Genomic DNA, 25,211 nt, shown 5'->3' on the forward strand with positions numbered 1-25,211 from the left:
TCTTGCAGATAGCAGCTTTCTACTTCTTCCCAGCTGAGGAATGCTAGGGTCATTTAACAAGCAACGGTCTCATCCTCGGGCTTCTTGGGAATCTCCTGCTAAGGCAGTGTGAATATAAATGCTAGCCAGCTTAGATAGAGGGACAGTTGACCAGTTTTGGATGCTTCATGGGTCCTGGGCACCTGAACATTTTCCAGTATAATCCTTCATAAGTGGAGGAACATGTTGAGTGATTATATCGTGGTGTGGATCAGTGTGAATAACCAATGCAGAATGGTATCATGGTTTAGTTGAAAGACATGTGGCTAGCTGTCTGTCCCTAAGCAGGTCACTTCTCTGAGTCTTTTAAATGGCAGCATAGTATTTGAATAAAATAGTAAAAGTGACCAGCAGGAGGGTGAGTTTCATCCTTTCTTGGGAGATTTGGGGAGCCAAGAAAGTTTTCATAGAAGTAGTGGTACATAAGCTGTACTCTAAAAGTCGATTCATGGTTTACCAGGCAAGGAAAGGGCATTGATAGCATAAGGAATAGTACATGCTGATGCATGAAATAGTGCATCTGAGTGGACCCACTTTCAGTTCTTATAATGTACCAGACACCCTATGGGCTGCATAGGCTTTGTTCCTTCTGAAGTAGCCCAGGAGTCAGATTCCTGTGAATTTCTTAGTCCTTAGTATCTACCTTAGTGTCTGCAAGCAGTTGAACCTGAGAACAATATCCCTGCAGAGCCCTATATTCCTGTGACATTTCCCTGATGAATCTATGGTTTTTTTTTTTAGCCAAAACTATAAACCATATGTTTAATGTAGGGCCAGATGAAGCTTTGATATCAAACACAGAGTATGTAGTAGATTTGTCTAGAATTTAATATGCATTACTTGGTGTTTTGTCTCTTAAGCAAAGTTTTTCTTTGTTAAAATAAACATGTATAAAGAATTTATACAGCGCACATGGTTATGCATATTTATTGCAGAGAATCTGTTAATAATCTATGCCTCATCGGATTTTGCATTTCTGTTGAAATAACAAATGCACCATTTGGCACAACTGAATGAGTTTGGTGAATTTTCTCTTATCTGGGAAAAGAAAGGCCATTTCTTCTTCTTCCAACTTCATTTTCTTTTATCATCTTTAGCTCTGGCCAGCATTCTCTGTGGTAATGGGGGAACTGAATGCTTTTCTGGTGCCAAATGATTTTGTCTGTTTTATTTATTTTTTCTCCTTTTTGTTATTCCCTTAGCTCCAATACACATAGACACTTGTCTTGGGACTGTTAGACTTGCTTCTTTGGGTGAGAGCACAGACTCTTAGGTGGAGGGGAAAGTGGAGAAGGAAAAAACAAACAAACTGGCCATTAACTGAGTTAGGAGAAAAGTCTACCAGATTGTGGCATGGGCAACTTCAGTGGCAGTGGAGGACTCTGGATTAGGTAGAAGGGATGAAAGCCTCAAAACAGGCATCTGTGCAAAAGTAGAGGAGGGTGCGAAAGAGAGGAAAGGGTAGGTGGACTGTAGGAGTGGTTGAAGTTGATCTATAGTAATATTCATATTTATATCTATATTTGAGGCAAGAGCCCAGGCTTTAGAATCAATCTCTGATTTTTGCTCTGTGCTCACCACTCAGTTGATATTTGACAAGTCATTTAACCTTTCTAAACCTCAGTTCCCACATCTGTAAAAGTGTGCCTTCTTTACAGAAGATAGGAAGGCTCTCTGTACCTATTAGTTGGTGCTAAGGTAATTGTTCACACTTCCTCTAGTAAGTCATTACCTACCCATGAAAGCACAGTCCTGGAATGAGGCCTTAATTCAAATGTTTGTTTTTAGAAACCAGCAAGTTGTTCACTTGGGGCCGAGCAGACTATGGTCAATTAGGGAGGAAGTTGGAGTCTCATGATGGCTGGAAAGGAGAAAAGCAGGATTCGGTCTTCCCTTCCTCGAGACCACAAAACAGCCCACCTTCATCTCTGCATTGCCTTACAGGAGCAACTGAGGTAGGAAGTGACTTCTTACATACAAATTTCTCTTTTCCTTGTCTTTTGGTAAAGTGTTTACAGAGGGCCTATTGTGTGCCATGCATTATGATTGATTCTATGTAGAAACCAAAAGGGGCTTCCCTAAGGAGTGCATGTTTTAATATGGCAGAAAAGTCAATTTCCCAGTTACCCAGATGACTATATCATAAGACAGACTGGAAAATACAGTATTTTGGATCCATTGGGAGTAGTGAGAAATGAATTTTGGGTATAGGGGTTGTCTTGGTGTTAGAGAATGACATGGCTTTGAGCTGTTCCTTGGGGAATAGGTCAGACTTGAGCAACCACTTGTAAGAGAGGAGAGGACTTTTAGGTGGGTGTAACAGCCTGAATAGAATCATAGGGGTAGGAATGTGAAGAAAATGTTTTGGAGACCCTTGATGGTTAAATTTGGCTAAAGCATGGGGTAATTATGAGGTAATATCAGAAAGAAGGGTTGGGACCTGATCAGGGGCCTTTAATATTGAGCTAAATATTTTGCATTTCTGTTTATATTTCCCAGTGTAGAAAACATTGTACTTCAGTTGCTTATTCAAGCCCTTTAGTTCTCTGAATGGCTCGAATTTCTGCATTTAAGGCAAGAGTTTTAATTTCTCCAGGGTGTATGTTTCTGTTACTAAATTTTACTTTACTGCTGTCTTAAAGAAAGGATAGTTTTTTGGGAGAATGGCCATGCAGGAAATATGCCTCTGAACCCAGGTTGGCTTAATGAAGGAATTCAGTCTTCATTCAGAGTCTGTCAAAAAATTAATAAGCTAGTGAGACTTCTGTAATTAGCATCAGACTAATTACAACCCTTTCCATACCTGGAGGGCTTCCCTTCCCCCTGGGGACTGCCTGGCCTCCTCCTTCCGGGTATGTAGGACGTTTCTCAATTTCTACTTCGCATCCTAGCCCTGGTTCTCCTGGGTGTTCCTTAGTGTTAGGTTGAGTTTCTCTGCCTTTTCTTCCCCTCTGTCTTTCTCTTTGATTCAAAGATACTAAAAAACACCACAAAGACAGTTTATGCATGGTAATAGTAATAATAAACCCACCCAAAATCTTACCACCTTAAGATAACTGCATTCTTTTTTGCATATACACATGTATATACTGGTACAAGGTTATATTGATGGCATTTATGCTGTTTTGTAGTCTTCATTATTTCATAACAATGCTTTGCTTTATTTCCTTTTGGTCTTTAAAATGATCATTTAAATTGACTGTCTCATATTATATGATCAGGGATTTTCTAAGCCCTTCTTTGGATGGTAGGATACTTAAAACATTTTCTCTTTTTAATTTTTTATTTTTAAATAACTATTGTAAACCCTGCAGTGAATTCCTGTTGAACTGTTTCTTTAAGACAGGATCTTGAGGATGAAGGCACAGTACCAAAGACCATGAGGATTTTTATGACTTTGCTATATTTTTCTAGATTCTGTTTGGAAGAAGTTGACTCTACCAGAAGTGAATGAGCGAATGTAGTGTTTAGACTGCTATTGTCTGTTCACTGAGTTAAGGTGCTTAGAGTACATAATACTTTGACCCTTTACCTTTCCATTGTCTTTCCTAGCTTATTTGAGACTTTTGAGTTTGGGTAGCATAGTAGCAGAGACACAGGGTTTCATAATTTTTTTTGAGTCTCTGTTTCTTTTGGCAAGATGAAGAATATTTCTTTTTAAAAAAATTTGTTCTAATTAGTTATACATAACAGTAGAATGCTTTTTAACACATCATACATAAATGGAGTATAACTTCTTATATTTCTGGTTACACATGATGTAGAATCACAGTGGTTGTGTAATCACATGCTCTTAGGGTAATAATGTCTGATTCATTCTACTGTCCTTCCAATCCCCTCTGTCCAATCCAAAGTACCTCTATTCTCCCTACCCCCTCCTTATTGTGAATTAGTATCTGCATATCAGAGAAAACATTTGGCCTTCGGTTTTTTGGGGTTGGCTTATTTTACTTAGCATGATAATCTCCAGCTCCATCCATTTACTGGCAAATGCCATAATTTCTTTCTTTTTTAAGGTTGAGTAATATTCCATTGTGTATGTATGCCACATTTTCTTTATCCTTTCATCTGTTGAAGGAAACCTAGATTGGTTCCATAGTTTAGCTATTGTGAGTTGAACTGCTGTAAACATTGATGAGACTGTGTCACTGTAATGTGCTGATTTTAAGTCCTTTGGGTATAAACTGAGGAGTGGGATAGCTGGGTCAAATGGTGGTTCCATTCCAGGTTTTCTGAGGAATATTTGTACTGCTTTCCATAATGATTGCACCAGTTTGCAGTCCCACCAGCAATGTATGAGCATACCTTTTCCACCATATCCTCACCAACATTTATTGTTGTTTTTATTCTTGATAATTGCCATTCTGACTAAGATAAAATCTTAAGAGTATTTTTTTTTAAATGCAGGATTTATTTTACTTATTTTTTATGTGATGCTGAGGATCAGACCCAGTGCCTCACACATGCCAGGCAAGCACTCTACCCCTGAGCCACAACTCCAGCCCTTAGAGTAGTTTTTATTTGCATTTCTGTAATTGCTAGATATGTTGAACATATTTCATATGTTTATTGATCTATTATATTTCTGTGAAGTGAAGAATAATTCTTAAGATATACCATAGATAATAATACATATTGGGGGGGATAACATGCATAGTTCTTGGCCTGAAGTAGGCACTCAGTAATTATTGTTTCTTTTCTCTTCTCTTTGAGGGATTTTGATGCCCTGAGGTGGCTTACAGTGTGCAGCTCTGTGACAGATGTGGTCAGTGTAAACTTGTAGCCTAGGAATCTAATGGATGTGTCTTTTATGTAGCTTCTTAGTGGCACAATATGGGGAATGGTTTTGTGCCCTGACCTTCTTGGCAGCTTCATTTTAGTTCTTCCAGTGTCTGGGGTGCTAGTATGTATATTCTGGTCTCTTCGAAGGTTTTAGACTCCTGGCTATTACCCATTGGTAAATTGGGTTTGTGAATTATATCCAGTTGTTGATGCTTAGATCTGGCCCATTAGGCATCCATTTTTCTGAGGACCAGAGAGAGCTAGACCCATGTGCTTTTATAAACTGGTAGCAGTGGGTTCACCTTGGAAAAGACAAGAGCCATTTAAACTAGGTGCTGCCCTGGTCAGGAAAGTGTAGGGATCCCTGGGGAAGCAGGAACAGTCTTGGTCTAAGTTGACAATTCATGACCTTTGAGGACTTGGGTGTGAAACATAGCTGACCAATTGCTTTTAATTTCCACTTATTGCCTTTAATATCCAAGGAGTAAGGAGTAAGCTCTCTGTGCTGGCATCTCAAATGGGATGTCTACGAGTCCAGGGTGACAGCCAAGCAGGAAGGGAAATCACAGGTGGACTGAGCTGGGATATGGTATAATCTTCCTTTCCCCTGAACAAAAGAAAGCAAATAAATACAGAATTATTCAGTGCTTATCATGGTCCAATGTAGTAAATACTTTATAGATATTATTTTATCTTTATAATAAACCTTTGTGCATATATTAAGATCATTACTTTATGAACAAGGAGACTATTCATAGATGGGTAACTCAGAATGGGTAATCCAGAATGGGAAACTTAGGTGGCCCATGGATCCCACAACAAGTAAACGGTGGGCCTGGGACTTGAACTTGAAGTATTCAAAGACAGTCACATACTTTCTCCATAGATGAAGTAAAATTGAGGATTATTTCCCTATGTCCTTTTTCTAGGTACCCTTCCCTGAGTGAAAATTTTTGGTCTGGAAATTAGAGCCTCTGAATTCCTTGAGAATCTCAATTCCTTTTTAAAAATTTTGTCTCAGCTCTATCCTGAAAAAGATTTTACTTGAGATTTTAGACATGGTGGGTCTTTCTTTAATGTTCTTACAGTGGTAATAATTCATGCACTATCAGTTTTACTTTATATATTAGACCTCTCTAGCTCCTTTTGGAAAATTCCAGGGATAGCACAGTGATTGGGATTTATCCCCTGCCCCCTTGCACATGTCAGCACAGGATGTGTGTGAACAGGTCTGTTTGCTCCTTGACAGCAAAGATATACCACAGTATTCTAAGCTTTTACTTTTACTTTTACTTTCTAAGCTCTGGATGGTTGCTTCCGGCACATTTCCTGTGGAACATTGGTTCCAGCCTCCACCTGAAGGTGGACATCGTGTGTTGCAGTTAGGTAGAAGCATTTGTGCTCATTCAGTGGGTGTACCCTAAGATTCTGCAGCAGCTGGAGTTGGGTATCTGTGGTGCCATCAGGAGACCTGCTGGTCAAGAACTGGACTGGGAGTTGAAGATCTGGGCTCTATCATTGGTTCTCCCCTGAGTGAATCGGGCAAACCCCTTTTCTTCCTTTGTTCTTGACTTCCCCATATTTAGGTTAGACCAGATGATTTTCAGTGTTTGTGTAGATCTAAGAGTCTCTTCCATGGCTAATTCTTATTTCTTTGAAATGATCACTACTTAACTTTGTAATGACTCCTGCTTCTGAGTTCCTTAGTTTCATGACCAAGGTCACTAATTGCTAGCTGCTAATTCAAATTTGGTGGATCTGGGAATGTTTGCTAATTGAAGTTCCAGGCTTCAATACCACTTCACCCTTGCTCTGACTGCCCTTGCTCTTGTCTCTGTCCTATTGCTTGTCCTAGCCCTCCCGATCCAGTTTAGTCTGTGGGACTTGGTATGATGCCCTTGCTCCTTAGTGCCTGGACTCGAATGTGTGCCCTTGCTCGCTGTTGATCTCTAGTGTTTTTTGGACCAGATTCCTGCCTGGTCTTCCCAGAAATTTTAGTTTGACTTTGACTTTTGTTTCTTTGTTGCCTGGGGCAGATGTTGGTAACCCCATCTTTTTTTTCCACTGGTTGTTTGTATGTGCACTGTTCTGCCTTATCTGCTCTCTTGCATCTCTGTCAGTTATACCATGTTGACTTTGAGGTCTCACCCTTTCCTTAGTCGACTCATAAAACTGACTGACATCTGCTATATGCCAGTACTGGCCACACCATGGTGTAGAGATGGATATGAAGAGTGAAAACGCATGGTCCTTGCCCTCAGAGGACTTCCAGGTGCATAAGTAAGTAAGATACTATACAGAGTGAAAAGTGCTATTAGAGGCAGGTATAGAAGACCAAGGGAGCAGTGAAGATGGAAAGATTAATTTTGAAGACACTAACAAAAAGGAAATGTTGTTTGAACTAGGTTCTTAAGAGTGAGTAGGAGTGCGGCGAAGGTAGAAAGATAGCCCATGCCAAGGGACAGCATGAACTAAAGCTGTGCTGCCTGATCTGCTTTTAACTCAGGATGCTTGGGACTTCCAGGGGGTTGAGCCTAGTTTTGCTATGTGGCCACCTGTCTAGTCTGTCCCAGCACCTTGTGTAATCATGAAGGAAAAAACTTTCAGCTATGTTGTTTCATTTGATTCTAGCATGATGCTGTAAATAGGCCAGAAGAGGAATGTGTCTTTCCATTTTCTAATTGGGGAAACTGAGGCCCAGGAAGGTTAGCTAGGAATTAGGAGAAAATACAAGACAAACAGCCCAATTGCCAGTGTTTCTGAGGGCTTGCTGTGGGCTCAGGCTGCAGCCACAGTCCTGAGTCATGTTCCTGGTTTAAATTCTGCCCACATTTGGTTAAGGTGCTCCAAATCCCAGTATTCACATGCACGTGTGTTTGCACACACAGTCACTGGAGCAAGAGCAGGGAATGTGGAAATAAACAAGGGTTGAACCAGAGATTGGGTAATTGTCAAGCTCAAATGCCATCAGCCCTCATTTTGCTGCAGGACTGAAACTGTTAGAGAATCAACCTGTGCACAGGGTCTAAGTGAAATCTGTCAGGATGAGTGGGAAAGAAGCTATTTTTAGTTTGCAGAGTCACTCACTCAGCTGTGTTAGCTGAGGTTTGAGTCTGTCCCTACGCTTTCCACAGTGTTAGTTCTGAAGGAGAAATACCACTTGAATGCTGTGTAAGACCCATTAATGAACCTAGCAGTTTCTACGGTGTCTTTGTCCTGCAGCTCCCTCGCAAGGCTGCCTTTCCTGAATGACCTTCCTCCTTTCCTATATTTAATGCATTTCTAATTTTAAGTTTGTGTCAAGACCATGGGACTTTGGTGCCCTAAATAACACAGAAATCTACCACCAGCAATCAGCTGAGTCCAGAGGGTTCTGACAGAATTGAACACAACCTGAAAAAGCATTCCCAAGTGGCTCTCTGGTAAGTACCCCAAAGCATCACTGCCATTCCTGGAGGAGCCTAAGTTCTCAGACCATGGGACCTCACAGTCCAAATCTTTCGCACAGCAAGGGTTAGTGTTTGAGAGCCCTCCCTAAATGGGTAACAGTGCTTAAAATGTGTAGCAGTGTTCACCCAAGAGTGTTCTATTGATGATTAGAAATTCTAGCACATCTGAGTTGTAGCTGTTGACATAACAGGGGAAGAAATAATATCAACCCTCAAAGCAGTGGATTGGATCAGTCCATTAGAACAATCAGAAGACAGAAAGAACCACCAGACAGGGCCATCTTGTTGGAGTTGGTAAAAAAAGATGTGAGATGGCAAGCATTTACTACTGCCTGCTGTTTTCTTACTTATGTGTATATATCAATTTGCACTTCTCACTAAAATATAAGTTCTAAGGGAGCAAGAGCCTTGACTATCTTGTTCAAGCTGTAGTCTCAGTGTCTAGAGTAACCTCTAGCACCTTGTAGGTACTTAGTGGATATTCACTGATTGAATAAATGAAAAGTGAATGAAAGAAATGGTTTTGGAGCTATGTGCCCCTCCTTATCTCTTTTTTTCCTTCTCCTTACCTCTAGTCTGTGCTTCTCAATCCCAGGCTAGTTCAAGAAGAGACATTTCTATGTTTTCAGGCATTTGGTCCTTAGATGCTCTGCAGAGCCAGTACAGATGGGCTCTGACCCTGTACCATGCTTAGAATAGCTCTGGAGTTTCTTACAGAGGCTACAGATCATAAAGTTCTGGTCCTTCAGTTTTTCACAGTTCACCAAGTACTTTTATGCATATTCACCTTCGGTTTCCTTCTTTAGTCCAATAGATGCTTAGGTGCACCTCTCTCTCTTAGTACTACAATAATAGGATGGGAAAAGCAGAGAAGAGTGAAACAGTTCCTGTCTTAGGAGACTGTGATTTAGTAGCAGGGCTAGGTTAAGTTCCTAGAAGGACAAGCAGAATGTGACAAAGGCTCTGGAGAGTCAGGATGAAAATTTGTTCACCCCATCCCATGTCCTTGGGAATCTTTTCTTCCATTTTCAGTCCCTGCGGTTTTTTGGGTTCTTCAGGGTTAGGGTAGGGGGTGGTGACTGAAAAGACTTCTTTAACGGAAAGTCTTACTGTTACATTAGTTCTCAAGGGAGCTCATGTAAAGTTACAGGGGAATCTTGGCAAGAACGTGAATTTAAGAGGAAAGTGGAGGAAGAGCAGCAGCCAGAGTAGCTGCTCGGAGACTGAATATTGACAAGACGGGGAGAAAGTATCCCAGAAGTGTCCCAGAAGGTGAAGAGCTTTCAATAGGGAGGTCAGGGAGGTTGGGGATAGAGACAAGGCCACTGGGTTTGGTGATGGGAAGGCTGTGGTGATATTTTTAGCAGCACCTTCATTAGAGAGGTGGGGGCCAGAGTAAGGAGCTTAGTTACTGTATGGGTGATGACAAATACCGACTGCTGGTGTGAGTAGCCCTTGCAGGAGATATAGCAGAGGAGAATGAGGACAAGTTCATGCCTTTGACAGGAGACCCTGATTCTAGTTAGTTTTGTTTATGTAGAGAAACCAGAGTGTGTCAGAAGGTTGAAGGCAAGGATCAGAGAGTGAGAATGCTGGTGGGCAGAGTTGCATGAGGGAGGGGGATGATTGGAGCCCGGCCCCCATGGAGGTGAATGGTAGTGTTGAGATCACTGTAAAGGACTTAGTTCCAAGAAGGAGGAGGGATACCTATTCTTTTTTACAACCTAGGAATAAAGAAAAAGGGGACATGAAAAGATAGAAGTTTTGAGGTGAAGAAGCAAATGGTTTTTGTTGAATTTTGTGTATCTTTTGTCATCATAATGTATGTTTTATTCATTCTGTATGTTTATTGTGTCCTATCCTGGGCAGTGTATAATGCAAGGCACCAAGAATTTACAAATAAAAGACAAAGTTGCTGCCCAATTCTGCAACACAGTATTTACTAGTAATAGAGTAATTGTTATGTTTATCTCTGAGTCAAACTTTGAGTTCTTTGAGGGCAGGCATAGTCTTATTTCTTTGTATAATTAGGGCCAGGCTTTGTACAAAGTAAATAGTCTGAGAAAAAGTGCCAAAAAGAATGTGTGAGCTCATATTGGGTGGCTTAAATCTTCCTGGTTAGGTTGAAAACCAAATTGTCTGCTGGAGTGAGGAAGTCAGTTAAGAGAGACCATCAGGATGGGATTAGTTTGTTCTCTTCAGTAGTAGGCAGAAACTGAAGTTCAGAGAGAAATTTGCAACTTGTTAAAGTGAGAACCTGTCTCTCAGACTCCTTATTCTTCTCATTGCAATCCCTGTATACTAACAACTTCCTCTCTGGATAGTTCTGAACATGATGTGACCCCAGGCTCTGACTTTGGCCATCTGGATGGCAGTTCTGACTAATAGGGATCTGGTGAACTTCTTTAGGTTTTGGGACAATGTCTTATAAGCAAAAGTGGTAAGGAAAGGATAGCATTGGGGCAGTGAAGTTAATTCATGATAGTGGTAAACCATTTTGCTGCCTGGAGTTGGAGGTCTGATGGAGAGATTCTTGAATATGGAACAAGATCTGTGGTGAATATCTGCTCCATACTTATCATCTTCATGTCCTTTGGTCAGTTAAAGCCTTTTTAAGCCTTAGTTTTCTCATCTACAGAGTGGTTGTCATATCTGCTTTACCTTACACACAAGATTGAAAGATGCAAATACGATATATTGAAGCTTTTGTAAACTGTAAAGTGCTGTACAAAAGGATTATTATTGGGTTCAAGTCTCTCTCTGTTTCAGAGACAGGTTTTGTTTTAAGTATGTATCAGAGTTGTTCTTTTGTGCTAATCAACTGAGTTTTTAGGAGCAATGTAGAGCTATCCTTGATCTTGTGGTGAACCCTTCTTAGAATCAGTCCCAGTAAAAATGGTGGAGCCCAGATACTCAGTAATACAGAGTCTTATGCAACTCTACAGAGGTAGCCATTTGTACCAAAAGGTACAGAGGTACCTTTTGATGTAGCCATCCACATCCATAGCAAGGATGTTTCTGGCTTGTTTGCTTTCAGCAGCGGAGGAAATTCATCAGCACTGATTTAAGTCCCAGTGACCTCATGTGTCATTGCCACACACTGCAGAAGTATGACTGACCTAAGCCCTTATGCCCAGGGTCACCCTGTAGCTGACCAAGTGTCTTTTGTTGTATTTGACCTTGAAGACTGGGCTTTCCCAGGATGAAAGTAAATCCTGCAGAGGTTTTGAGTGTAAACAAAAGGCACTGAGGGTTTAAAGGAGTTTGCAGTGGCCTGACGAAAGAAAGGCTGTCTATAAAGTCAGAATGGGTTGTGCATGAAATTGGTTAGCTAGCTCCACCTCCACCACAGTTTCTCTTGCATGGACCCCCATTATCTATTGCCTATTTATAGTGATGGCCTCTTAATTGGTAATCCCTTGTCTCTGGTTTGGCTTTACCCCAGCTGGCCCCACCCAGTTGCTGAAGTGGTGACTAAAAATATAAATTGATCCTTAGAAAATACAGAAAACAGGGCTGGGTGATAGAGTGCTAAGCTCAGTGATAGAGTGCTTCTCTAGCATGTGTAAGGTCCTGGGTTCAAACCTCAGCACTTTAAAAAAAAATGAAACAAAAACAACCCCTCCCCTCTGAAAATATTTATTTCCACAACAAACAGTTATGGGACACCTACTACATGGAAGAAACCATTAGAATATGGAGGAGAATAAGATCCAGCCTCTGCTAACAAGGGGTTTGAACAGTATACAACCCATACTCTCCTAGACAATCTGCAAAGAATGAAATTATCAAAATATAAGCTCCAGGCTTATTATTGGCCTTGTTTACCACTATCTCCCCATCACCTTGATTGTTGCCTAGAACATGTAGGTACTCATCAAATAATTGTTATAGAGATGAATATATGTCCTTACTTTTTAATGACTCTTATTCTGGATGAAGTTCAAAATCTCTGGCTTATCATAAAAAGCTCTTCTTGATCTAGGCCCCGTCAAAATATCCAGCCACACCTTCTACAGATCTCCCTGTATTCTGTAGTTCATTCATGCCAAACCAATGAAGTGTCATGTTGTTTGATGCTTCTGGGTCTTTGCACTTGTTGATTTTGCTTCTCTTTGCCCTGGCTGCTTGGACAGTTGCTCCCTATTCCCCAGTAGGTAACAATGATCATGTTTTATATACACCTTGGTATTTCTGCCATCCAGCCTAACAAACATGTCTTTCTCCATGGATTTTTTTCTTTGCTTGGTGTCTTTACCCACTTTCCTTGGTCTGTTGAAACTTCTATCCTCTCTCCACCTCTTTATCCTTGATCCATCTTCAGAGTTCAGGTCTGGAATTTGTTAGATTACTGATAACCTGGTTGATGTGATAATGAACCTTGGTCACACTTTTTCCTTTACTGAACACCTGCTCCCTCCCATGTGGTCCCATATAGGAAACTGGGTCTTTCTACTAGTTCTACTTGCACAAAATCCCTATCCTGAATAGGATTTTGCCAGCCCCATTGCCCACGGATTGGACTATGTCCTGGATCCTTGGTCACTGTGTGGGATCCTCTTCTAAATGACTAATGCCTTGATATAATGTCATCTGCTTGATTCCAAGGGTTGCTGCTTCTTGGAGCTTTCTGCTTGGAGGACTTTCGGTTAATGGGACCTCTTTGTTTTTGACACTAACCTGAATCAGTTCTCTCTTTGCCAGTCTATTTGAGTACTTTTTATTTGTTGTCTGCCTTAGTAACCAGCCCCGTTTTCATCCCTCTTCCTCAAATATTTTTCCATTTGGTTCCAACCTCTTCTTTGTCTGCAGTGTCTTGGGTCACTGCCATGGTAGGTGCTCCTTGAGATAGATAAAATTAAACAAGCAAACAAACAAACAAAAACATTGCTCTTATTGCTTCCAAGGAAAGCAAATCAGGCAATTCCCTTGGGATACAGTTATCTGAACCTCAAGGCCCCAGGCCAATAGGTCAAGAAGCTGCTGAATTGTGACTAGAGGGAAGAGTTAGTGTTTATGTGTTTACATGATCCTGTTCTGTGATACAGTGGTTCTCTATGGGAACATTGTCAGTGATGGTGGCCATCTCCTGCACCTACAGATTGCTTTTTGGACAAGAGTTCTTTTTCCTGGATGTCTGGTATCATCCACCTTTGGGGGATAATGACTATGAGTAGCAGAAATGGAATCCATAAGATACCTTTGTAAAAAGAACAGCTGTTACAACAATCAATCACAAAATCTCTGACTTTTCAGAGTGACTAGATGTCTAAGGAGAAAGCAAAGCAGAAGGTAGAATGGGGGCCCACTCACAGGGGCAGGGAAGCAATTTGGAACTCTCATGGGAACCTTCATATACCACTTTAGGAGACCCAGATGGCTAGGGAAGGTTGCTCATGACTGTTGAACAAAATATATGTGTCATTATAACCAGCATGCCCTAGATTGGGTGAGGAAATTTCCTTACTTCAAAAAGGTAAGGTATTCATTTTTGAGTATCATCTCTTCCTTGAAATTCCTGCTGGGTAAGGTTTTTTTTTTGTTTTGTTTTTTATTTTTTTTTTACTAGTTGTATGAAACACACACATCATTTGAAAATAAGGTCTCCATGAGGGAATGCTAAAGAGGGAAAGGACTTAGAAAAAGCAAGAAACTTCATGCTACATATTGTTCTGTGGGCAAGCTGCTTTACTTCTCTGAGTCAGACTTTGCATCTGTTAGATATAATAATAATTACAAAGTTTACCTCTCCGGGTTACTGTCATGATATCATGAATGTGAGAGCGTTTTATTAACTATGAAGTAATTTTAAAATGTGAGTGTTGTTGGTGGACTTCTGTGGGTTTTCAGGAAACCTTAATTGCTTATAGGTCTTTGGAAATCAGTATTCATTATCATAGATCTGGAGTTTGATATGAATCATTTCCATGATTCTTGTGTTCTTCTTTATCCATTGGTAATTGTCAGATATTCAGGATGCATTCATTACATAAGGAACTTAAACTCTTGAGTGTGACATTAGGGAAGACCCAGAGTCCTCAAGCTTTCTAAATGGGCTATAATTGGTAGAATAAATCCCCTGCTTGTAAGAGGACATATAGGTGGGCCTGGGTGGTGGTTTTTCAAAGAGGTGACTGTGAAATGGTGCTCACCCAGTCCACAACCCCTGAAAATCCAGATGGTATCAGAAGAGGCAGAACCTGTGACAGTTCACTCTTCCCTCTTGGCACAGACTGGGGAGGTGAGCAGAGCCACCCAGGGGCTTTCCTTCCCCAGCAGCTATCACCTTAAAACTGGGACAGTAAAGAATGCCTTTGAAAACTTAAAGGGTATTCTGATTCCTCATGTTTTCTTGTTAGACCTTTGCTTTGTTTCCATTCACAATGGCAGCAGGAATGAGTTTTAAGTTTCTCAATCCTTACCTGCAAGCCCAAATTGTGCCATTTTATAAGGCTCAGATTAGGTTTGACCAATTGCCAGTTCAAATATAAGCTACTTGAGGACAGTTCCCATGTCTTGATTGTGGCTGTAACTTCAGTACGGGGTACAATGCTTATCAGAAAGTAAGTGGTTAAGATTTGTACATGTTAGTATTTCATTCCTTTGTATCATCTGCTTATCTCATGTATGGTGGTCTTTCAGGGGAAAGTATATGGTGCTGCAGAATAGGCACTGCATCTTGTGATTTTTTTGAATATCACACCCTATTAAGCAGTGGGGGAAGGGCTAGGTCACATAGAAGGTGCTTGGAGAAGCCTTAGGGACATCAGCCCCACCAACTGTGAAGCAGGCTTGGAGAGGTCTATCATCAGAGAGCTGTGTTGGTTGCTAGCAGAATTGTGATATATTAGTTCTGAAGGAAGAGAAAGAAAAAAAAAAAAAAAAAACAGAATGCTGACTCCTCTAGTTGTCTCAGCATGCGGGTCATCGAAATATAAGCATATTTTCCAAACTGCATTGCTCCATTCCTCAGACACCTATTTAAGTGTAACAGCACACAGGCACACAAATGGTACATTTCCCTTTGCACCCTTCAAGGTGAAGTTTCTGCTCCTGCATGGGGCCCAGTGGGAGCAGTTCCATAGTTACTGCTGCACAATGCATTTATCATTCTGCTCCCCTGGCACACTTTGCCAAGCTGCATAATTTCCCTGTTCCTTCCTACACTTACCAGCTCCATGATGATGATGCGTCTGGTGGCCACAGTCTCCCTGACCAGAGTTCATGGTGTGGTTGAAAGAGCAATGTATTAGCTAATGATGATGAGTAATATTCACCACATCCAGGTGGGTGCTTGGTTCTCTGCTGAGCACCTTCTAGACACCACCATCTCTTTAACACTCATGGCAATGTAGCAAAGTTGGGATTATTTTCCTGTTTATAGATGAGGAGAGTAAGACCCAGAGGTGATCATTTGTTCAAGAACATATGGCTAGTAAGTGACAGAGTTACTATTAAAACCCAGATCTTACTGTAAAGCCAGTGCTATAAAACGTCAGACTTCCATTTTGAACTGACATTAACTTTCTCTATGGGGACAGGGACCTTGATTTCTCTAGACTAATAAGAAGGAATATCAGGGTTTTTCTGGAGTCCTAAGGTCAGTACCATTCTGGTTTGGTTAGAGCTCTTATCCACCTGGAGACTAATTGCTTTTCAGCCTGAGATTTTTGTTTTGCTTTGTGGTGGCATGCTATATGCTACTTACTAATTTCACAGCAACATTAATATCAGGCATTATAAGAATATGTATTGTAAGATAGTGTGGATCAGTGCTGTCCAATAGAACTGTCTGTGGTGATGGAAATGTGGCTACTGAGAACTGGAATATGACTTGTGTAACCAAGGAACTGAATTACTAATTTTATTTAACTTTAATGAATTCCAAATGTCAATAGCCACATGTGACTAGTGTCTGCAATGTGGGACAGTGTAAGTATAGACAGTATAATAATGTAAACTAAGCAGAGTATAGATTCCTCCAGTCCCATTTTATCTTTTCATTATCTACTTTGTTTCAACCAAGGCTTCTGATTCCCATGTTAATTTTTCCAGGGGCATAATACCAGATATATTATTGCATTTGTATTGTACTTTGTTTTCAGCACACTCAAACATACATTATTGCATATTTTCTTTTCCTGCCCATGAGGCATATAGGAAAGATGGTTAATGCTGTGCATTTTCTCAAATAAAGAAACTGAGGAACAGAGAAGTTAAATATAGTAGTGGAAGTTGAGACAATACTTATTGCATGATTAAGTGACTTATCAAAACCGTTTTGTGAGAAGCAGAACAAGTACTAGAAAATTAGTGCCTTCTGATTCTCAAAGTTTCTTTCAGTTTTTCTATTACTGATGTGCCAAGCATTGAATAGAGAGATTCTGCTCATAATTCTTTTAATTTTAATCAAGGGACTTTCTCTTCTCATCATATACTTTTCTGTACTATGTAATCTTTTAATTCTATATAGGTATCATTTTAATTATAAAAAAGTGGAGGGGAAAAGCTTTATGAAGTGTTATAAGACTACATAACAGAACTGTTCTTATTTTGTAGATTTTGGAATTATTTTGCCAATCAAACAGAGATAAGTTTTTAATGTTAGTTCTGGGGTCATAAAAGAATTGGGTCCCATCTTGATTCCATACCCAGTAATGGTGGAATAATTCCTATTGCACCAACTCTTCTACAGAAAACAGCTATACAAACTCACACAAAAAGTAAAAAGCAACTACCTGAAAGAACTAGAGAATGACCAGGAGTAGTATCTCAAGTGTCAAGGACATGACAGTTGAAGAAAAACCAAGGTGCTATTCCAGATTGAAGAATTCTAAAGAGAAATGGCAACTAAATGAAATGTACAATACATCTATGTGGATCTTTTATAAAGGACATTATAGTCATCCCTTGGTAACCTTGGGGGATTTGGTTCCATTATCCACTGAAGATACCAAAATCTGCAGATGCTAAGTGGTATACTATTTGCATATAACCTACGTATATATTCCCATATACTTTAAATCATCTCTAGATTATTTATAATACCTAATACAATGTAAGTGCTATATAAGTAGTTGTTATACTGTCTTGTTTAGGGAATAATGATAAGGAAAAAGTCTGTATATGTTCAGTACATATGAAAATTTTTTGTTTTGGGGCATTTTTGATCCATGGTTGATCTGCATGAATCTGCAGCATGGAACCTATAGATAGTGAGAGCCCAACTGTATAAGGACAGTTGGTAGATCCTCAATGAAGCCTGAAATTTCACTGAAGTTACATAGCTTTTTGGTTTTGATGGTTAAATTTTTTTTTTGATAGAGTATTGTTAGTCTTGGTGACAAACACACTAACATGATGAATGGTGAAACATCACTTTGGCAGGGTACTCAGAGATAGTTCAGAGAAAAAATGAGAAAGAAAAGCAAGTGAGTAAAAGACGGTAAAATGTGAAGATTTGGGGATATGATTGAAGGGGAAACAGTTTTTTGCATAATTTTTGCAGCTTTTCTCAATGTTTAAATTTATTTCAAAATAAAAATATCATTAAAAAGTTCAAACTGAAGAGCAATTAAAATAGAACATATCCACATTTGTGGAATGCAGCTAAAACAGTGCTTTTGAAGGAAATTTGTATCTTTTAATGTAAATATTTGAAAAAGAAAGGATTATATGTAATAACCTAAGATTCCACCTTTAGGAATAAAAATTAGAAAAAGAAACCTAAAAAAAGTAAAAGAAGAATAGTAAAGGTGAAAGCAGAAATTAATGAAATTAAAAACATAAAAATGGGCTGACTGATGCCAGACACTGCCCTAGCTCGCCCTCACCTACCACAAACAGATGCCAGACACCACGCCTGTCCCCTCTGCTGCAGATGGACACTGTGCCCGCCAGCACCCCCACCCCTGCCACGCTGACTCGGCATGCCCTTGCTGGGACTCCCAGCTTCTTTGGATTCTGGTACAGACATTTTGAATTATTCCTGAGGTCATGACCACCATCATTGGAAGGCGGCTCCTTTCCTGAGACACCTACAGGAGACTGGAGGCACTTTGACAGGTACCTCTATTTACTTACTCACATCCTATGCCCTTCCCCATCCTTTTCATTTACCACTAGAAATACTGTAAATAATAATCGAACTCATCTTGTTTATTACAATAATGTTAAAGTTTATAGGGGCTCTCTGGTTCAGGGCTTCATTTTTTTTTTTTTTTTTTTTGTATTGGGTGCTGCTAATATTGATCTCCCCCTCAAAGGAGAGGTACTGGAACACTGCAGGCTCACAATATAACCTGCAGGGGGGAAATGTCAATCTCAGATCTTCACTGCTAGAGGGGAATATACAGAAACAATATGAAAAAACAGGAGAAGAAAGTGTCTCTAAAAACCAAGATACTATTTTGATAGACTCCAATGACAGCATGGCAGTAGAAATGACAGAAAAAGAGTTTAGAATCTGCATAATTAAAATGATCCATGAAGCAAAAGATGAGATAAGAGAGCAAATGCAGGCAATTCATGATCACTCCAATAAACAGTTAAAAGAGCAAATGCAGGAAGCAAAAACACACTTTCAATAAAGAGATAGAGATTCTGAAAAAAAGAAAAACCAATAAACAAACAGAAATACTTGAAATTAAAGAAACAATAAACCAAATTAAAAACTCAGTAGAAAGTATCACCAGCAGAACAGATCTTGTGGAAGACAGAATCTCAGACAATGAAGACAAAATATTTAATCTTGAAAATAAAGTTGAACAAACTGAGAACATGTTAAGAAATCATGAACAGAACCTCCAAGAATTATGGGATATCATGATTGAAGAAGGCACAGATATACAAACCAAAGGAACGAACAACCTGTTCAATGAAATCATATCAGAAAATTTCCCAAACCTGAAAAATGAAATGGAAAATCAAATACAGGAGACTTATGGAATACCAGGTGCACAAAATTACAATAGATCCACACCAAGGCACATTATAACAAAAATACCTCACATATAAAATAAAGATAGGATTTTAAAGACTGCAAGAGAAAAGCATCAAATTACTTATAAGGGGAAACTAATGTGGATATCAGCAGATTTCTCAACCCAGACCCTAAAAGCAAGAAGGGCCTGGAACAATACATTTCAAGCTCTGAAAGAACATGGATGCCAACCAAGAATCCTGTACCCAGCAAAACTAACCTTCAGATTTGATGACAAAATAAAATCTTTCCACGATAAAAGAAAGGTAAAAAATTTCCAAATAGAAAACCTGCACTACAGAACATTCTCAGCAAAATATTTTGTGAGGAGGAAGTGAAAAACAACAATACAAGTCAGTAAAGGGAGAAACTATGCTAAAGGAAAAGTCAATCAAAGGAGAAACCAAGTCAATTTAAAAACCAAAACTAAGCCAAAATAACCAGGAATACAAATCATATCACAATAATGACCCTGAATGTTAATGGCCTAAACTCATTAATCAAAAGACATAGACTGGCAGGTTGGATTAAAAAGAAAGACCCAACAATATGCTGCCTTCAAGAGATTTGTCTCATAGAAAAAGACATCCACAGACTGAAGGTGAAAGGATGGGGAAAAACATACCATGCACATGGACCCAGTAAAAAAGCAGGGGTCTTCATCCTCATATCAGATAAAGTGTACTTCAAACCTAAGTTAGTCAGAAGGGATAAAGAAGGACATTTCATACTGCTTAAGGGAGGCATAAATCAGCTAGATGTTAACAATTTAAAATTTTTATGCCCCAAACAATGGAGCATCTATGTACACCAAACAAACCCTTTTCAATTTTAAGAATCAAACAGACCAAAACACAATAATCATGGGGAACTTTAACACACCACTCTCACCACTGGATAGATCTTCCAAACAAAAACTGAACAAGAAACTTTAGAACTAAATAATACAATCAATGATATAGACTTAATGGACATTTACAGAGTATTTCATCCATCATGGAGCAAATATACTTTCTTCTCAGCAGCTCATGAATCCTTCTCCAAAATAGGCCATATGCTATGCCCCAAAGAAGCCCTTAGTAAATACAAAAAATTAGAGATACTACCTTGTGTCCTATCAGACCATAATGGAATGCAATTAGAAATCAATGATAAAATAACAAAAATCTCTCCTGTACCTGGAGACTAAATAATATGCCATTGAATGATGCAATGATAACAGAAGACATCAAGGAAGAAATAAAAAAATTCTTAGAGGTAAATGAGAACAACATAGCATATCAAAACCTCTGGGACACTCTGAAAGCAGTACTAAGAGGAAAGTTCATTGCATTGAGCTCATACATTAAAAAAATAAAAAGTCAACAACTAAATGACCAAACATTACATCTCAAAGCCCTAGAAAAAGAAGAACAGATCAACACCAAACATAGTAGAAGACAGGAAATAATTAAAATCAGGGCTGAAATCAATGAAATTGAAACAAGAGAAACAATTCAAAAAATTGACAAAAAGTTGGTTCTTTGAAAAAGTAAACATTGATAAATCCTTAGCCACACTAACAAAGAAAAGGAGAGAAGAAACTCAAATTACTAGAATTTGTGATGAAAATGGAAAGATCACGACAGACACCATTGAAATACATATTTAGAAGCTACTTTGAAAATCTGTACTCCAACAAAATAGAAAATATCGACATTGTCAAATTTTTAGAGACATATAATCCTTCCAAACTGAATTAGGAGGACATACACAATTTAAACAGATCAATTTCAAGCAATGAAATAGAAGAAGCCATCAAAAGCCTACCAACCAAGAAAAACCCAGGACCAGACAAATTCTTAGCCAAGTTCTATAAGACCTTCAAAGAAGAACTCATTCCAATACTCCTCAAAGTATTCTAGGAAATAGAAAAGGAGGGAACCCTTCCAAACTCATTCTATGAAACTAGTATCACTCTGATACCAAAACCAGACAAAGACTCATCAAGGAAAGAAAACTTTAGACCAATATCCCTGGTGAACATAGATGCAAAAATCCTTAACAAAATATTGGCAACTCGCATACAAAAACATATTAAAAAGGTAGTGCACCATGATCAAGTGGGGCTTATCCCAGGGATGCAAGTTTGGTTCAACATCTGGAAATCAATAAATGTAATTCATCACATCAATAGATTTAAAGTTAAGAATCATGATTATTTCAATAGATGCTGAGAAAGTGTTTAATAAAATACAGCACCCCTCATGCTTAAAGCACTAGAAAAAATAGGAATACTAGGAACATACCTCAACATTGTAAAGGCTATCTATGCTAAGCCCATGGCCACCATCATTCTTAATGGAGAAAAACTGAAAGCATTCCTTCTAAAAACTGGAACAAGACAGGGATGCCCTCTTTCACTACTTGTATTCAACATCGTCCTTGAAACACTAGCCAGAGCAATTAGACAGACCAAAGAAATTAAAGGGATACAAATAGGAAAAGAAGAACTCAAGCTGTCACTATTTGCCAATAACATGATTCTATATTTAGAGGATCCAAAAAACTCCACTAGGGAACTTCTAGAACTAATAAATGAATTCAGCAAAGTAGAAGGATATAAAATCAATATGCATAAATCTAATGCATTTCTATTCATAAGTGATGAATCCTCTTGAAAGAGAAATTAGGAAAACCACTCCATTCACAATAGCCTTGAAAAAAATAAAATACTTGGGAATCAATCTAACAAAAGAAGTGAAAGACCTCTACAATGAAAACTGCAGAACACTAAAGAAAGGAATTGAAGAAAACCTTAGAAGATGGAAAGCTCTCCCATGTTCTTGGATAGGCAGAATTAATTTTGTCAAAATGGCCATTCTACCAAAGGTGCTATACAGATTCAATGCAATTCCATTTAAAATCCCGATGACATTTCTCATAGAAATAGAGAAAGGAATTATGAACTTCATCTGGAAGAATAAGAGACCTTGAACAGCCAAAAGTATCCTGAGCAGGAAAAGTGAAGCAGGAGGTATCACAATACCAGGCCTTAAACTATACTACAGAGCAATAGTAACAAAAATGGCATGGTATTGGTGCCAAAATAGACAGGCAGACCAATGGTACAGAATAGAAGACACAGAGATGAACCCACATAAATACAGTCATCTCATACTAGACAGAGGAGCCAAAAACATACACTGGAGAAAAGATAGCCTTGTTTAACAAATGGTGCAGGCAAAACTGGAAATACATATGCAGTAAAATGAAATTAAACCTCTATCTCTCACCCTGTACAAAACTCAGCTCAAAATGGATCAAGGACTTAGGAATTAGACTAGATACCCTGCACCCAATAGAAGACAAAGTAGGCCTGAATCTTCATCATATAGGTTTAGGATCAGATTTCCTTAACAAGACTCCCAAAGCACAAGAAATTAAAGCAAGAATCAATAAGTGGGATGGATTCAAACTAAAAAGCTTTTTCTCAACAACGGATACAATCGATAATGTGAAAAGAGAGCCCACAGAGTGGGAGAAAATCTTTTCCACACACACTTCAGATAGAGCACTCATCTCCAAAATTTATAATGAACTTACAAAACTTTACACCAAAAATACAAAGAACCCAGTCAATCAATGGGCCAAGCAACTGGACAGACACTTTACAGATAAGACATACAGGCGATTAATAAATATATGAAAAAGTGTTCAACATCTCTAGTAATTAGAGAAATGCAAAGTAAAACAACTCTAAGATTTCATCTTACTCCAATTAGAATGGCTATCATCAAGAACACAAACAATAATAGATGTTGGCGTGGATGTGGGGAAAAAGGCACACTTTTCTATTGTTGGTGGAGTTGCAAGTTGGTGCAGCCACTCTGGAAAGCAGTATGGAGATTCCTCAGAAAACTTGGAATGGACCCACCTTTTGACCCTGTTAATCCCACTCCTTGGTTTATACCCAAAGGACTTAAAATTAGCATACTACAGTAATGCAGCCACATCAATGTTTATAGCAGCTCAATTCACAATAACTAGATTGTGGAACCAACCTGAGACCCTTCAACAGATGAATGAATAAAGAAAGCGTGGTATATATACACAGTGGAATATTATTCAGTCATAAAGAATAATAATATTATGGCATTTGCAAATAAACGGATAGAATTGGAGATTATCATGCTAAGTGAAATAAGCCAATCCCAAAAAACCAAAGGCTGAATGTTTTCCCCGATAAGTCGATGATGATTTGTAATGGGGGTGGGGGGGTGCGAAGTGAGAGAAGAGTGGAGGAACTTTAGATTATGTAGAAGGAGGAACTTTAGATTATGTAGAAGGAAATGAGAGGGAGGGAGGTATGAAAAATCATGGAATGAGACAGACATCATTACCCTATGTACATGTATGATTACATGAATGGTATGAATTTATATCGTGTACAACCATAGAAACAAAATGATGTACCCATTTTTGTACAGTGAATCAAAATGCAGTCTAAAAAATTTAAAAATGAATAATTAATTTTAAAAAACTTAAAAATGGGAAAAATAAAATTCCAAAAGTAATTCTTTGAAAATATCAACAAAATTGATAAAGCTCTAGTTGGACTGATAAAGAAAACAGAGAAAGAGATTACAAGATACTAATATTACAATGAAAACAGATGATGTCTACAGACATCAAAGAAATACTAAAGAAATATTATCAACAATTTTATAACAAGAATTTTGGCAACATAGATAGAATGTATTATTTGTAAAGGTTTTACATCCAAAACTGACATAAGATGAAATAGAAAACATGAATATCACTTTATCTAGTAAAGAAAGAACTTTTGTGCAAAGAAACTTTCCCACTAAAAGTTCTCTGGGCCTAATTGTCACACTGAAAATTTTCATTAAATGTTTAAGGAAAGAAGTAGCACAAGTTTAATATTATCTCTTTCAGAAGATAGAGGATGAGGGGACACTTCCCACCTTTTTTTTTATGAATTCAACATAATTCTGGTACCAAAACCCTAAGAAAGACATTCATTACAAAAAAGGAAAATTATAGACCAGCATCTCTTGTGAACATAGCAAAATCTGTAACAAAATATTAGCAAATCAAATTCAGTAATATTTAAAAATGATAACATATCATGACTAACCCATGTTATCCCAGGAATGAAAGCTTGCTTTTTACTTTTCAAAGTCAATCAATGTAATTCACTGTATTGGTAAAATAAATATGAAAAACCATAATTATATTTCAACAGATAGAGAAAAATCATTGGAAAAATTTAGTACCCATTTGTGATTTAAAACCCTTAGCAAATTAAAAATATGTGTACTTCTCAATTTAATAAAGGACATTTATAAAATGCCAACTTCATAATTAATGGTGAAAAATATAATGTGTTCCCCTTTAAATCAAAATAAGACAAATATGTACTGTCTCAGAATTTTTATTCAATGTTATGGTGGATGGATGTTGTAGCCAATCCCATAAAACAAGAAAAACCAAGAAGAGGAAGAATTATATCTGTTTATTTTCACAGATGATGTCCATTGAGATGGAAAATCTTAAAGAATTTAGAAAATAAATATTAGAACCAAGAAGAGAAAGTCAATATTTAAAAATCAATTATGTTTTTATATAGCAGTAGCAAAGAATTGGAAAAAAATTAGTTTCTTTTATAGTTATATCCAAAAACATAATATACTTCAATGTAAACCTAACAAAAAACTGTATAAGACTTGCACATAAAACAAAACATTGCTAGGAGAAGTTAAAAAAGACCTAAATAAATGGAGAGATATATCGTCCATGGAATGGAAGACTCAATGCTGTTAGTTCTCTCTAAACTAATTTGTACATTTAAAGCCATCCCAAAGTCTCAAGAGGAGTAGAAGTTCACAAACTCATTCTGTTATTTATGTGGACACATAAAGCACTTTATATCCAAAGCAGTCTTGTAAAAGAGGAAT

At 38.3% G+C, this 25,211-nt stretch overlaps 1 protein-coding gene across 10 annotated transcripts in view; it reads left to right on the forward strand.

Annotated features, from left to right (window-relative positions):
• The window catches only part of Sergef (secretion regulating guanine nucleotide exchange factor), a 239,744-nt gene that overhangs the window by 47,899 nt on the left and 166,634 nt on the right, over positions 1-25,211 (forward strand). For 9 of the 10 annotated variants that reach the window (XM_047515902.1, XM_047515900.1, XM_047515899.1 and 6 more), the window contains one exon: positions 1,828-1,994. In XM_047515902.1, coding sequence (XP_047371858.1) covers positions 1,828-1,994 — 167 coding nt within the window. Of the gene's footprint in view, positions 1-1,827; positions 1,995-18,150; positions 18,308-25,211 lie in introns of those variants that run through there. The other variant, XM_047515906.1, reaches the window with a different exon arrangement.

The sequence above is a fragment of the Sciurus carolinensis genome, chromosome 11 (genome assembly GCF_902686445.1).
Source record: "Sciurus carolinensis chromosome 11, mSciCar1.2, whole genome shotgun sequence".
Taxonomy (NCBI): Eukaryota; Metazoa; Chordata; class Mammalia; order Rodentia; family Sciuridae; genus Sciurus; species Sciurus carolinensis.